The sequence below is a fragment of the Manihot esculenta genome, chromosome 17 (genome assembly GCF_001659605.2).
Source record: "Manihot esculenta cultivar AM560-2 chromosome 17, M.esculenta_v8, whole genome shotgun sequence".
In the NCBI taxonomy this organism is placed as follows: domain Eukaryota; kingdom Viridiplantae; phylum Streptophyta; class Magnoliopsida; order Malpighiales; family Euphorbiaceae; genus Manihot; species Manihot esculenta.
In genome coordinates, this window is record NC_035177.2 from 5,232,399 (window position 1) to 5,248,833 (window position 16,435).

Below are 16,435 nucleotides of genomic sequence, written 5' to 3' on the forward strand. Positions count from 1 at the left end.
ATTTCTTAAAAACACATGCCACATCACTTTTGAGATTGAGTAAATAAATCCATACAACATAAGGACAATCATCAACTATGGTCAAGAAATAAAGAGTTCCACAAGAGGTGGGAATTATATAAGGTCCCCACAAGTCACAGTTTGTCAAATCAAAATATTCTATTGCTTTATTATTACTAGAAAAGAAAACTTCTCTCGTTCATTTTGCTCAAAAATAAACTTCATATTATTAGTTTGTTTATCCAATCTATCAGTTCCTGAAATCAAGTCTATCACCTTAAATGATGGATGCCCCGTTCTTTTATGCCAAAGCTCAAATGTCCCTCCACTAATAAGTTTGTAAGCATGAACTGAAGTGACTCCCTTGAGAAAGTAAAGCCCCTCTCGTTGCTCACCTACTCCAATCAGAATCCTCGAATTTGTGTCCTGTATAGCACATATTTTGTTAGTGCATTGAATAACCAAATTTGAATCATTAAGAAGCTGAGAGACAGATATCAGATTGCATTTCAAATTTGGAACAAAAAGAACTCATCGTAATTTTAAATTCGCACCAAGCAACATGGTTCCTTCTTTGACTGCCATGGTTTTTTCCCCATTAGGCAATCCGATGGAGCATGGTGCAATGTCATGTAAGTCACTTAAAAAAATCTTAGTTCCTGTAATATGATGGGAGGCTCCTATGTTAATAATTTAAGGAAAATTTCTTTAGTTACATGTTAACCTCTCATTAGAATTCTAGCAAGAGTTTAACATTCCTAGCAAAGCAACCCATTGCTCGTCATTGAGTCCGTTCAGCCCCTTTCAATCTACATCCATCATTGCTTCTCGTCCAGTATCAACTACAGCTGCTTGTGTTGCATGAGCACGAACAACACCTCCTTTGTTATGTCATTTTCCAGTCCCACGATTTTGAGTACTGCCACACACACTTGAATTGCTATGAGGCTGAGCACCCCACCATTATGGATAGCTTGTTAACTGAAAATAACTTTTAATGTCATGACCCTTTAGATTGCAATGAGAGCAAATAGAAGTTTTATCTTTATCCCCCCTGAATTTCGACCACTGGCTTGAATTGCGAAGCTCATGGGGTTGCCTCGTTCATCTTTACTTCTCATCACAGATCTAACTCGCTCTTGCTGAACCATCATAGCATAAGTACGATTCAAATTGGGTAAAGGGTCAATGCTCAAGACATGGGACCCAACGATATCATAACTTTCTTCATTCAAGCCCATCAGAAACTAATGAACTATTTCTTCTTCACGCTTTCACTCCATTTTTATGGTAAGATTGCATTTTTAGCCTGCACATGCACATATTGGTATTTGATCATAGTTATTAATCTCATCCCACAAGATTTTGAGTTTATCGAAATAGGACATAATAAATTGACCGTCCTGCCTACAGTTTGCTATATAAGATCTCAACTGCTGTATTTGTGGTCCATTTCCAAGTGAGAATCTCTGCTTAACATCTTCCCACAGATTCTTCACCCTTTTAGTGTGAGAGATAGTCGATTGAAATATTGGTTCAATAGTATTAAATACCCAAAAAACCAACATAGAGTTAACTGTCCGCGAATCTTTGAGTTTCGATTCATCATCCTCTGGTTTTTTGACAGTTCCATCGATAAAGCCATATTTCTTTTTGGCTCTCAACGCAGTCCACATGGCCCTTGCCCATTCTTTATAGTTTTCTCCTTTTAACTGCACTTGGGTAATCAAATTGTCCGAATTGTCATTGGAATTTAGTTTATAAGGATTAGAAGAACTTTTCATTATTCCTGAATTCTCCCGTGTTTCTTTTCAACCTCCATGGCTCTGATACTATGTAGAAACGGAGAAACGGAGAATCACACAATTTGAAAATAAAAGTTTTTGCCTTTTCATTGACAGGAATGTGACGATATATACACTAGGTTTACCTTTGTTTAAGAAAATCTAAGAGTGCAAAACTTTCTATACAGTAAGAATACAAAACTTCCTATACAGTATAAGTCAAACTTTCTATATTATACAAACTAAGCTTCCTATATTGCACAAGATAAAGAAGGAAAGAAAAGATATTTACACAGAAATCAAGCTTTAAACCGCAACAAGTCGATAGATCGTCAAGACGTTAGACAGGTCGGTACAGGTCGACAGAATGTCAAGACGTCAAACAAGTCAGTACAGGTCGACAGGTCGTCAAGATGTCAGACAGGTCGATACAGATCGATAGATCGTCAAAACATCAGATAGGTCAATACAGGTCGGGAGGTTGTCAGGACGTCAGACAGGTCAGTGCAAGTTATTAAGAGGTCGAATCCTCAGGACGTCTGATCGACACTGATCGACAGGTCGCTTCTAATAAAAAATCAATTGGAAATTGATATTGAACTCACGAGTTTAGTTTAACAATAAGCATAGAAGGGTCCAAATTCAATACCCAAATCCTTCATCCCTTATAAAAAGTGTAATAAGATAAGTTTTATAAATCAATTAGCCTATTATGTAATCTCCTATAATTATGTATATATTATGTTCATATTTTAACAAAAAGAAAAATAACAAGGATAAAACTTAAGGGTGCATTTAGTTAGAAAACATGCTTATTTTCTAAAAAAAATTTCTTTATTTTTGAGAAAATTAGAACATGTTCTTTTAAACTTTTTTATTCTAATTGAAAAATAGAAAATAAATTTTCTGTTTTCTAGATTTTATAAAAAAATATTATTTTTCATTCTTTTTATTATATTAAAAAATAAAAAAAAACGATTTTTCAAAGTAAAAAATATGAAACTCCGTATATGAATAATTAACTTTACATGATTGAAATGATTTCTAATAATTATATTTATATTTAAGTATGTATAAAATTTTTTTATTTTAAATTAATATAAAATGTATAAATTTTTCTTTTTATTTTAAATTAATATAAAAATTAAGGGAGAGTATTATAAAAAATAAACATATTTTTTAAAAAAAATAATGATAATTTGAATATATTATCTAGTTTTTTAAAATAGAAAGTAATTTTCAATATTATATGAAATGAACATATTTTTTAATTTTTATAGAGAAAAAAATAAAATTGAAGATAAAAATAAAAAATTATTTCTGTAGCTAAACACACCCTAAATATTTTGTTTTGTTCTCTCTTGACACATTAAATAAGCTGGGTTATATTTGTACAAAATAATAATAATAAAATAAACTGATTTGTGTGTATATAGTTTAATATTAAAAAAAAAAAACTACACTCATATGAGCTATTGAATTCCAATACGGCAAGAAAAATTAGGCAATTTGTTAAAGCTAAGAAATTTCATTAAGACTCGCTTTGTTTTATAAGCTGACTTTTACAAATAAGATATTGAAAAAAAAAAAAAAAAAAAAAAAAAAAAAAAAAAAAAAAAAAAAAAACCTTAGCATGGATGTCACCAACTAAACCAAGGAAATAAGACAACCTCTTTACACCCAAATTAGCCAACAGCATACTAAATGAAAACAACCACATTAACAATCAAACTGCAAAACCAAAGCTATACAATAAGACAGTTCCCCAAACTCCAGTTGCAATTTTTCTTCTTCGGTGTCCCATTTGGGTTGAAATATTCTCTTTTCTTTCTTACAATCCAAGTACTTTTGGATGATATTAAGAAGGCATGTGATCCGTGCTAGAATTCTATATTAAAAAATTACTATTTAATTTTTATAATATGAAAAAATTCACTAATTAATCTATTAATTTTGAAAAATACATTAAAATATTTTTATCGTTTTAAAAAATCCACTAATTAGTCATTCTATTAATTTTACAGTTAAATATTTTACTATTTAGTTTTTATGATTTTAAAAATTTTATTAGCTGATCTCTTAAATATTTAAAAAATTTACTAATTAGTCTATCTGTTTTAGGAGTATTTTAGATTTTTTTTAAAATACTTAATGGTAAAATTAACGGAGGAACTAACTAGTAGACTTTTTAAAATGTCAAAAACGTATTAATACATTGTTTAAAACCGATAGATCAATTAGTAATTTTTTTCATTCTATAGAGATTAAAGATTAAGTAGTAATTTTTCATTCTATATTCTAATGGAGGCGTTGAAGCCAAAGTATGAAATATTGTCTTTACATTGAAGGCTAGCTATTTGGGAGGCCAAATTATTATATTGTGGATCTTGCTAAATTTCAATTGCTGGTTACGAAAATTTTCGTTGATATCCTCAGCGTTAGGGTTTATTTTGTCTCAATCTCTCAACCTTAGCCCATCCTCTATTTAACCCTTTTCTCCATTTCATTCCACATCATCTTCTCTATCTCTATCACCTATCTTAAATGTTAACACTACCATGGCTGCTGAGCTTGGCCTTCTCTCCTTGAACAATTTCCACCACCGAAAGCTACCTCAAACCCAACAAAATCACAATCATCAGCGACACAACTCATCATCAACTTCCTGGATGTGGAACCCTAAGCAAACCCAAGAAGAAGATGACTCCTGGGAGATCAGAGCTTTTGAAGAAGACACAGGTAATGTAATGGGGACAACTTGGCCGCCGCGCTCTTATACCTGCACTTTTTGTAGAAGAGAATTCCGATCAGCTCAAGCCCTAGGTGGTCACATGAATGTACACCGCCGTGACCGAGCTAGGCTTCACCAAACTGTGCAACCACCTGGTTCAATCAACCACCCTAACTCATCATCAACTTCTACTTCTTCATCAACTTTCTTAATCCCAACTCAAGAATTTTCCACTACAAATGGTGGGTTATGTCTGCTCTATCAATTACCGAACCCTAATGGGATTTTCACTTCAACTATGAATGCATGTGCTATTGATTCACCTTCTACTCTTCTCTCTATCTCGCCATATCCCCATAACCACTTGAGTGGCCAATCTCTTAATTATCCAGTAGCTTCACCAGTGATAAATTCTTCTCATTTTTACTCAAGCAAAGCCGAATCCTCAGCTTCGATTGACAAGTACAAGGATTTGGGAAATGAAGAACTTGATCTAGAACTGAGGTTAGGACACAGATCGACTTCATCATCATCATCAGCATCATAATAAAGTCACTAGATCAAAAGCTTAGACTAGTGTGAGTGTGATTTGCTTTCAAACTGCTGCGTCTTGGAAGATAGAGATTGCCATTGACTTGTTTTCAATTTTTTTTTTTTTTTTCTAAATCAGTGATGGGCTTGAGATTGACTGTGTGAGAGAGAGAAATTGAAAGAGAGAATTTTAGGTGCCATGGAAAGTAAAGAGGAGGAAAGTAGAAGAGAAAGATGAGCACCATGTAAAATCAAATGAAAAAGAAAAAAAAAAATTGAATGATTTGATTTTTTTTTTTTTGAAGAATAAAAGAAATAAAATTAGGGCTTTGAGTGATTTCCTGGTAAAGGATGCCTGCACTGTCATTTTCTATTACAGATCTCAATATAAAGTTTGTCTGGCCAAACATTTCCATGGGGATTATTATCTCAAGCAATTAAGGTTTGTGGGATTCACACCCTGTTGTTCTGTTTTGAAAAATTAAATTTTAAAAGAAGTTAGGTAAATTTGATATAATAGAAAATGAGTAATACGAAATAATTAGTTTTAAATTTTATAAAAATTTTAAACCTAATTAAATGATTAAGAAAATAATTTAACTTTTATTTATGTTCATTAAAAATAAAAATCTTTAATAGCTTTCCGAGAACAAAATTTTGAGATGTACGATTTTCAGAAATACGATGGAAGACCACAGATTTTATTATAAAATTTAAGACTTAAATTCTATCATTTAGAGATAAATTTTACATTTTAATTATTTTTAAATTTTTTATCATAAATTTTCATATTAAAAGTAATATTTAATCATTTTCTCTACTGTTTGGAACACTTTTAAATTTTTAAAAATTTTATAAAAAAGATTTAGCTTCTAATATTTTTGAATTTTATTTTAATTAATCGTTATTAATTTAAATTGCTGATGGAGTATAATAATTCTATTTCAAACAGTTATATATAAATAATTATATATTTATATATAATTAATTAGATAAAGTACAATATATACATAACTCTATATCTGATCATTAAAAAATTAAAAAATAATTATGAAATTTATCAATAAAATTATAAAAAAATAAACTATTAATATTTACAATTATCTGAAATATTAATAATTAAATTATTAATCGTTTATGATGAAGTATTTTAATTATTTTTTTAATAAATAATTTAGTAAATTGTTTAAATTTATTTTCATATGAACTCAAATTCATTATAAAACATAAAAATTTTAAAAATAATAAATAAAAAACTCAATGTAACTACATGCAATATATATACAGTTTTATCTAAGGCCTACCCTACACCTATACAACACTGACTGAATCTGTAGGCTACAATAGCTTTAATTTTTTTTTTTTTTTTTTATACTAATGGAAAAAAGTTCACCTGACCTGAGAGATAGTGTGTAACATTGAAGAGATGAATGAATTGTTCATATCATATTTAAATGCATTAATTTCATTTTGGGAGAACCAGACCTCTACTATATATCCTAATATATTATGTTTTTAAAAAGACACATTTGAGATTTAAAATTAAAAAAAAAAAAAAAAGATATTTTTGTTAAAGTGACCAAACATATATCCTATAGTTTGTTTTTCTTTTAATATTTTATAAAAATCAAATATTAAAAATTTACTTTGTAACTTAAAAGTTTAAACTCTTAAAAGCCAGTTATATATCTAACGTGTAAAATCATTGAATTTAAAAATATATTTTTACTATAATTTTGATTAATTTATTATTTCACTTATTAATTTACTGAATGTATATGAATATAAATATCTGAAAGAATTTTTCAAATTAACACATATTTATTTTATTTATTAAATTTAAATTACATTTAATTTATCCAAAAGGTAAGTGAAATGAAAAAGTGACTAACACTCTCACACGCTTAAAATTTTACTAAAACGTAAAATATTTAAAAAAGATTCAATATCGATCGGGAGATTTTAATATATATTAAATTTGGATATTCAATATCGGTGGGAAGACTCTGACACCGAGCAATTAATTCTGAATTTTATAAATCGTGAAAAATCTATTTTGATAAATTTTTAAATTAAATATTAAAGTTTTTATTCCGAACCCATTTCAAAAAAAAAAAGTTTTTATTCCGAATATATGGTTAAGATGATATGACGTTCTAAATTGTATTTTTTTTTATCAATTGTTAATTATCTTATTAATATGAAATTGTTTATGAAAAATAATTTATATTTAAAAAATATTTTTAAAAAAATATTTTAAAAAATTATTTTTAGATAATTTATTTTCTATTATTTAATTTTAATTTAAAAATAAAATTTATTGATAAATTTACATATAAGAATTTTAACAAGAATTTTAAAGCATAAAAAATGATTTTTTTATTAAAAATATTTTCTTTAAAATAATTTTATTTTTTATTTGTTGAACTTTTTAAATGTTCTAAATATTAAAAAATATAATAAATATTTTTTTAAAAAATATGTTTCATAAAATAAGTAGAGTTTAAATTTTGGTTTCAGATTGTTATATTTAATATCATAATGGCGTTTAAATTGAAATTTATTTTATATTCAGATAGAAATTGCAAATTCTATATCTATTAATTTACATTTAAACAGTTAATTTATATTAGGTAAACAGAGAAAAAGAGGTAACAAAATTATTATTATATTATAGTTGTACAAGTTATTAATCAAATTTAATATAATTCTTTGTAATTTCATTATTATTTATTTGGAAATTAAAAAATTAAAAATCAAGTTAACTAAGGTTTTTTTATGGGGATTGGAGATTGAAAATTAGGCGTAAAGTATCATATCTCTCAGATTTATTCAGATATAATTACTATCAAATTAAATACGTGAGTGTAATTAAACCTCCTTTATTTCGATAAAACAATTATAGAAAAATATGAAAATATTTTATATGAAATTATTTTTTATATTTTTTAACATTTAAAATATTTTAAAAAATTAATTAATATATAAAATATTTTCATAATATAAATAAAATTTCAGTCGTGTTTTAAACTTGTTATTTTTAAAATTTTAAAAACATTTTATTTACACAATTATATATATTTATTAATTTTTTTATTTTTTAATGTCTTTAAATATCTTATTTATATTATTACATATATATATATATATATATATATATATATATATATATATATATAAATTATTCATTTTTAATAAATTAATATTTATAAAAGTTATATTAAAAATGATAAAAAGAAAATTTGTGTTTTTTTTTGAAATTATATAAAAATAAAAATCAAATGCCGATTATTGGAAAATCCAAAGTCACATCAAATTAATCCTGTAACAAGCTTAAGTCAGAATACTATTATCATCTTGGGATCTGTGCAGATTTTTTCATAAATATAAACAAAATATGCAAGTGCGAATTGAATAGTACAATGATGAATTTTTCCTACGTATTTATTTATTTATTCTGTTTTTTTTAATTATCTTCAAATTACTATTATTATTATTTTTAAATTATAATAATAATATATAAATTAACTATTATAATTTAATTTAATTTAATTTTTATAAATATTTTATAATATTATTAATATTTAATAAAATTTAATATATTTAAAATAAATATAATTTAAAAATTAATAAAAAAATTATATTTTTTAATATGTGTGAAAAATAAAATAAAAAAATTATAAAAGTGAGTAAATATTTATTTTTAATCTCTTTATTAAGCAAAGTATAATCTATATCCAGCTTGCGTCAAATTCTGTTCTTCGTCTTCTATTATTATTATTATTATTATTATTATTATTATTATTATTATTATTATAAAAAAATTTATTAATTAATCTGTTAATTTTAAAAAATACATTAAAATATTTTTAATATTTTATTAAATCTACTAATTAATTTCTTTATTAATTTTATTATTAAATATTTTACTATTTAATTTCTATAATTTTAAAAAATTTATTAATTAATTTTTTAAATTTTTAAAAAGTTTACTAAATTAATTGGATATTTTAAATTTTTTCGAATTAATAAATTTTTTAAAATATCAAAAGTATTTTAATATAATTTTTAAAATTTACATACTAATTACTGAATTTTTCTATATTAAATAATAAATTTTATAATTTTGTATTATTATTATTCAGCAAATTAATTTTTTTTTTGTTAATACATGATTAAGAATTTACAGAAAATTTAATATTATAAATCAAAATTTATTACTATTATAATTTGCCGATGAAAGTTGACCTATAGAGAGAGGTCAACCAATGAATCCAACGATTTCGATAATATATAAGTAACATAATTTAATGTTAAATATAACAACCTTATATTTAAGCCTAAATTACAAGAAGTTTCAGTACTTTATTTTTTTGAATTTAAGAAAATAAATATTATTATCTTGAACTATAATGTTCAAACAGACACTCAGGCATATCAACCTAGAGTTTAAAACGATCAAAACGAATAGACTATCTTGCTAACAGATGAACAGCCTTATTCGCACTACGTCTAATCCAGCATAACGAAATATTTAGACAAAGAAGCATAATATCTTTACAATCCGAAACAATGACGCCAAATTCAGAAAAATCCTCCGAATTTGAGCGAAAGGCGAAGAATAAAACCTGACTATCAATGAAAATACTTCCAGCCTGTAGGAAAGCAACACGAGCATACAGTAAACATTGAAGCAAGGCCAATGCCTCAGCAATAGCAGGAGAACCACGACCCTCAGTAATAGCAGGAGAACCACGACCCTCAGTATAACCAAAAATTGCAATTGAAAAAACTCCTTCAGCATCTTCGAACACAGCACCAAATCCAAATAAATCCGAAGTTGAGAAAGTGGCAAAATCCACATAAGTTAGCCAATCCGATGCACTAGAAACCGAACCTGCATCAATAGAGAGAAGACTCGGACCTGGTGCACGTTGCTTATCAAGACCACAATGAAGATAATCTGTATAAAAAGTATTGGCAGCACTATGGATAGCCTGAGGTGTCAACACCTTATTATTCCACACTAACTCATTCCTTGCATGCCAAACTTTCCATGCATGAACTGCCAATCTTGAAGCGCGTTCCCTACCAAAACTCACATGGATATGAAGGAATAAGTCTTGAAATGACAACCAAGAATTGGATAAGACAACACCCACTAGTCTCCAGACCTCTCTTACCATGGGACAAGAAAAGAAAAGGTGGTCAATAGACTCATTCACATCACAAAACAAGCACCCCAATGGAACGTCGACACCTCTCCTAGCCAAATTGTCTCGAGTAGGCAAAATACCACGAAACAATCTCCATATAAAGTCCCGAACCTTTGGAGGGACATCAAGAGCCCACACCTTCTTCCACAAGTCCGATGTACCCACCCTTAGATGCCGACCAAGCATAGAAAGCACACAATAATATGCTGTTTTGACCGTATAAAAGCCCCTCTTCTCGAAATGCCAAATAAGCTTATCCGGTCTAGGATTAAGTGGCAAAGGAATAGCTAGAATAGATCGCACATCATCCATGGAAAAAATATTCAACACCTTCTCCAAATCCCACCGCAACTCTCCAGGCACAAACAGATCACTAACATGCATAGCATCATCAATGAACATAGCATCATTCAGCACAAAATTTGAATCACTTGGCAACCAAGGATTATTCTTAACAAAAATGCTTCTACCATCTCCCACTCTCCAACGAGTACCCCGCACCAACAGTTGTTGAGATGAGTGAACACTCTTCCAAACATAGCTATAGTTAGAACCTAACAAAGCTGACATAAAATCTCCCGATGGGAAATATTTTGCTCTGAGCACATTATATAGAAGAGAGTTTGTGTCGGATAAAATCCTCCACCCCTGCTTACCCAACAACGCAGCATTGAAGCACCGCAGATCACGGAAACCCATGCCACCATCCCCTTTCTGAACACACATACGGTCCCACGCCAGCCAATTAATACCTCTCTGATCATCCATACCACTACTCCACCAGAATTTGTTCAACATCACCTGCAATTGATTACACGTAGCCAATGGGAGTAAAAACACATTCATACAGTATGCAGGGATAGCCTGAAGAACTGCATTAATAAGGACCTCACGTCCTACCCGTGAGAGAAATCTGTTATTCCAGCTATTAATACGTTTCCATATCTGATCTTTCAGAAAACTGAAGATTTGCTTTTTACTCCTTCCAACCAACGAAGGCAGTCCCAAATAAGTACTAGTACCCAGAGATTGATGAACACTGAGAACCGTAGAAACTGCAATGCAAATATCATCACGAATGCAAGGACTGAACATGATAGCAGACTTGTCAAAATTAATAGACTGCCCAGACACCTTTTCATATACTGCTAAAAGAGATTTCACCTGTGAGGCCTCCATGACTGTGCCCTTAAAAAAGAGCAGAGAATCATCAGCAAAAAACAAGTAAGAAATTCTGGGACAACCCTGTTTTGCTGGACAACCCTGAATAAGCCCCAGACTCTCTCTGTTCTGAATAAGCAAAGACAAGCCCTCAGTAACAATCAAAAAAAGATAAGGTGAAATCGGGTCACCTTGACGCAACCCCCTCGTTGGAATAACTGGCCCAATCTCAGAACCATTAAGAACAATTTTGTAAATAATATCTGAAAAACACATGCGCATCCAACCAATCCAGGTAGTAGAGAACCCCAAAGCAGACAACATTGCACTTAAATAGGCCCAATCAACTTTATCATATGCCTTAGCAATATCAATTTTCAAAGCGCAAAAACCATCAGATCCCCTAGTTTGTTGCTTTAAATCATGTATAGTTTCAAAAGCAACAATAAAATTATCAGTTATCAGACGACTGGGGACAAATGCCGGCTGATTAGGGGAAATGATCTTATCTAATACTCTCTTAAAATGGTTAGCCAAAGCTTTAGATAAAGTTTTATACACCACATTGCACAGAGCGATAGGCCTAAAATCCTTCACCAACATTGGATTATCACATTTAGGGATCAACACAAGCAAAGTATTTGAAATATTAGCTGGAAGTGCACCTCTAGCCAACCTTTCGCGACAAGCTTTACAAATATCCGGACCAAGAATCTTCCAATGCCTCTGAAAAAATGATGGGTTAAGGCCGTCTAATCCCGGCGCTTTATCTGGATTCATTTGGAAAAGAGCGTGCCTGAATTCTTCATCAACAAAAGTTGCAGTTAACATAGCATTATCATGAGAATCAACTTTCGGCTGAACCAAGCTAATCACCTCACCAAAATCGGCAACTGCACCAGAGAATAATTCCTGAAAATATGATTGAAAAGTATCCGCAATTATATGCTGATCAGAAGAAATAGAGCCATTCGAGGTTGTAATTTCCACAATACGATTTTGCCTTCTTCATGCCTTAATATTATTGTGAAAATATTTAGTGTTTTTGTCTCCATTGCGAAACCAAAAAAGCTTTGGTTGTTGGCGAATTCTAATCTCCTCTTCCGCTAGAATTTGATTCCACTGCTCCTTAAGCCGACGCACCTCCCTTGTATCAACCGAATCAAGATCTTCTTCAAGCCGTTTTCTAATCATATCTTTCTGAGCCCGATTCAATTTATTTCTGTTCCGACCCCACTGCATAACCTCACCTAGCTCAGGATCCTCGAGCCATGAATTATCAAAACGGAAACGCCTACTCCCTATATGACAAGTAGGAGCAATAGTTTCAACCAACAAAGGGTTGTGATCAGACACAGGAGCAACCAAAATTGAAGATAAAGCATCTGGAAAAATACCACTCCAAGCTGTATAAGAACATGCACGATCCAACCTTTCTTTAGAACAAAATGGAGTCCCCTCTCTATAAGTATAAGAAAGAAACGAGCCATTATGTTGTATATCAGACAAACCAGAATCTAACAACGCCCCCCGAAAACCAGAAATAAGATGAGAAGCTCGAAGAGGACCCCCACTCTTCTCTTCAGGCGCTGCAATATCATTGTAATCCCCACAACATAACCAAGGTAAATCATTATGTGAAGATAGCTCACACAACAGGTTCCAAGAAGTACGGCGGCGAGTTGGTTCAGGACAACCATAGAACCCTGTAAAATGCCATTGAGTAGATCCAGTACCAATAGTGCAGTCAATAAAATTTGAAGAAAAGTAAGAAACTTGTAACTGAACATCATTATTCCACATCAAAGATAAACCCCCACCAATACCAATACTATCAACAGAAAAACAATTCGAATAATACAAAAGGTTCTTTATTTGATTCATTCTTACACCATGAACTTTAGTTTCCATAAGAAATAAAATAGAAGGTTTATAATAAAAAACAAGATCCTCCATAGGATTAACTGCACGAGGATTACCAACACCTCAGCAGTTCCAACAAAGAATCCTCATGGCCGTCAGTCGACCCGCCTCGCAGGTTCGACTGTTGGAGTAGAATTAACCGGCAATGAATCCATGGTATCAGAAACGTTGCTGGCTGTAGGAGAACGCTGTCGTTTTTTCCCCTCAACAGAATGCTGCATTGGGTCATCTTCACCTAAACCATTTGGGCCCAAATGATTCTGATCAGTTTTCATCTGGCCTACTGCCTTTTCTCGCCCATCAGTAGTAGAAGATGTGCCCAAAAAGGAATTTAGAAAAGATTGGGATGGTAACAACTGACGTCCCAAAGAAAGGCCCTGATTATTCGGAGATAACGTCGCCTGAACAAATGGTGTTCCCACCCACAGCCATGAACTGGTCGGGCGGAGATTGCGACGACGGACTGCGCGAAGTTCTGGCCCCCATAGAGGTTGCAACTCTTTCTTCTTCTTATGCAATAATAAACCACAGAAAGAATCAGTATGGCCGAGACGGCCACAGAAGAAACAGAAAACCATGAACCTTTCATAAGCAAAGCGAGCATAAAAGGCCTCTCCTGTAGGTGTAACCAGCTTCTTCCTGTGTTTAAGAGGATTCCTAACATCCATCCGAACCCTAATCCTCATATAAGAATCCTTTTCATTAGAAGAGCAGTATGTAGTATCATAATCCAAAAAAGAGCCAACAAAATTCCCCAGATTCATAGCAATCGTTGCTGTATAGAAACCTGTCTTTAGATCATGAACCTGCACCCACTCATCCACAAAAATCAATGGAACCTGCAAAGGGTCTTCCCCCTCCATTAGTGCATGGAGAATGAGTAGATGATTGTTGTACAGCCAGGGTGTCCCTCGCAAAACACGTTCCAAATCCACCACCACAAAAAAATGAAAAAGATACCTTTTGCCTTCCAACTCAGTGATTTCGACCCCTCCCAAAGGATGCCATATGTCAGCAAAAACCTCACGCATCGACTTGAAGTTGATACGATACGATTAAAAGTAAAAAAAATACCCACCAAACAGTTCTCATATCGAAAAGAAGGGGCATCAGCAACCGGGACCACAGCCAACCCCTCATCCTCCTCGTCTGAAAGTGACAATTATTGAAGATTGGCCTCCATAGAAACAGAAACCCTAGGTTCTGACAAAAACGAAAAAACCCTAAGCAAGGCTTACGAAATGTTAGTTTCATTTTTCAGTAGTTTATTAAAATTTATCGTTTAATTATTAATTTTTTAATATCTAACTAATATGTCTTTCGTTGTACAGTTAAATTCTTTAATTTTTTTATTCAATAAAACATTATTTAGATTATTTAGATCTCAAATTAATACTACACGATAATCACTTAAAATAAATTATAAATTATTATCATAAAATAAATTTACAGAATAAGAATCTGGCAAGTGAAAAATACAGTCCTATTCTAATTCAACATCAGCTTATTATCAAGACTCACTCTTCTCTGAATAAGACAAGTCTCGGTACAAAATTATTATTATTAAGCATGTGTAATGAATTTTCATTACGTCTATAATTATTAATTATGAATTTTTAACTAATATTATCTCTTATGAAATAGCCGACCACATCATTATTGAATTATTAAAAATATTATATTTATCGATAAAAAAATAAAGGTGCACTGTTTTTTTACATTATTTAAGTTTTAAACAATTGCTACCATGAATACTCACTATTTCATGTTTTCTTCTTTTATGTGTAACTAATTCAACATAGTTTTATTTTTCAATCATATTATAAATATTAAAAATATTAGTACATATAATTTTATTAACTATTTTAATATCTATAAATTTAATTATTTATATTATTCAATCACTTTAATTAAAATAAAAATAAATTTACTAACATTTCCTTTGATATAAATTTAATAGGACTAAAAAAATGGATTAAATAAATTAACTATTTGGTTGAATTAAAAAAAATCAGTTAATTTTGACAAACTATAATGACCTTATAATAATTTATCTTAGTTTTAATAGGGTTACAGATATAAATTCTAAAGTTTACTGGATTAATATCGATAATTTTGAGATCAAATTAAAAAAAATTTTAAATTTCCTAATACTATGTTTGGGTATTTAGATTGAAATTGAATGTTTGGGTTTAATTTTAAAATACATTCTTAGAGCTTAGACTATATAATTATATTGATTGATTAAAGAAATTCCACAAAAATCTCAAAGGCAAAGAGATGATGAAAAATACTGTTGAGATTATGAATGAAGGAAGTGGAAATTCAAATGAAGAGCTAAAGCTGATGCTGAAACTCTGTCGTTTCCTTGAAGCTGTAAGGTCTCCTTCCTACAAAGCTGCAACTCACAATGGCTATTACAGTGTAAGATAAGAATGCAGAAGTTGAAACCCCATTTCCTCCCAAGTCATTTTCTTATGATGTGAACAGTGACTGTGCCTTCTGCTTTAACCCTACACAACAATATCACTGCAACTTGCCTTCCCCTCTATTCATTAATTATCCTGCAAGATGCTGTAATTAGCATCATTATGATTTTTCTGTAGTCGCTTTTGGTTTCAATCAATCACTAAATACCAACTTTGACTTAGCCTTTTAATATTATTTTATAAATATGATGTTAATTATAAGGAATAAATTAAAAACATTTAATTTGTAAATATATATTGTAAAGTTATTCATGGTAACATATAATATAATACATAATATTTACAGTTTCATGAATAATAATAATATTATAAATTACTATAGAAAACAACAATAAAATTTATCAATTAAAATAAATTAGCGATCACTTACTAATTATTAAAAATACAAACGTTAAAATTATCAACCATTTGATGATGAAAATTCTATCATTTAGTATTTGAGAGAATAGTTTATTTATTATAATGTTTAATTAAATACTATCTCAATAGCTATCCACTATTACAATGGTCAACGGCTATTACAATCGCTCACATTACTCAATATAATTTAAGAGAAATTATTCATTATTATAATAGTTAACGGCTATTACAATCGTTCAC

General features: G+C 30.1%; 2 protein-coding genes across 2 annotated transcripts; one reads left to right on the forward strand and one right to left on the reverse strand.

Moving 5' to 3' along the window:
• Positions 1–4,141: 4,141 nt before the first annotated feature.
• Positions 4,142–5,347, forward strand: LOC110605554 (zinc finger protein 10). The gene has a single exon (XM_021744175.2). The coding sequence runs from the start codon at positions 4,343–4,345 to the stop codon at positions 5,060–5,062; it is 720 nt and encodes a 239-aa protein (XP_021599867.1). The 5' UTR covers positions 4,142–4,342; the 3' UTR covers positions 5,063–5,347.
• A 4,171-nt stretch (positions 5,348–9,518) lies between these two features.
• On the reverse strand, positions 9,519–13,307 carry LOC110605446. Its single transcript, XM_021744036.1, has 2 exons — positions 12,438–13,307; positions 9,519–12,335 (listed from the first exon to the last, which is right to left on the reverse strand). Exons 1-2 carry the CDS (start codon positions 13,305–13,307, stop codon positions 9,519–9,521), a joined length of 3,687 nt encoding a protein of 1,228 aa, XP_021599728.1.
• Between the last annotated feature and the right edge of the window lie 3,128 nt (positions 13,308–16,435).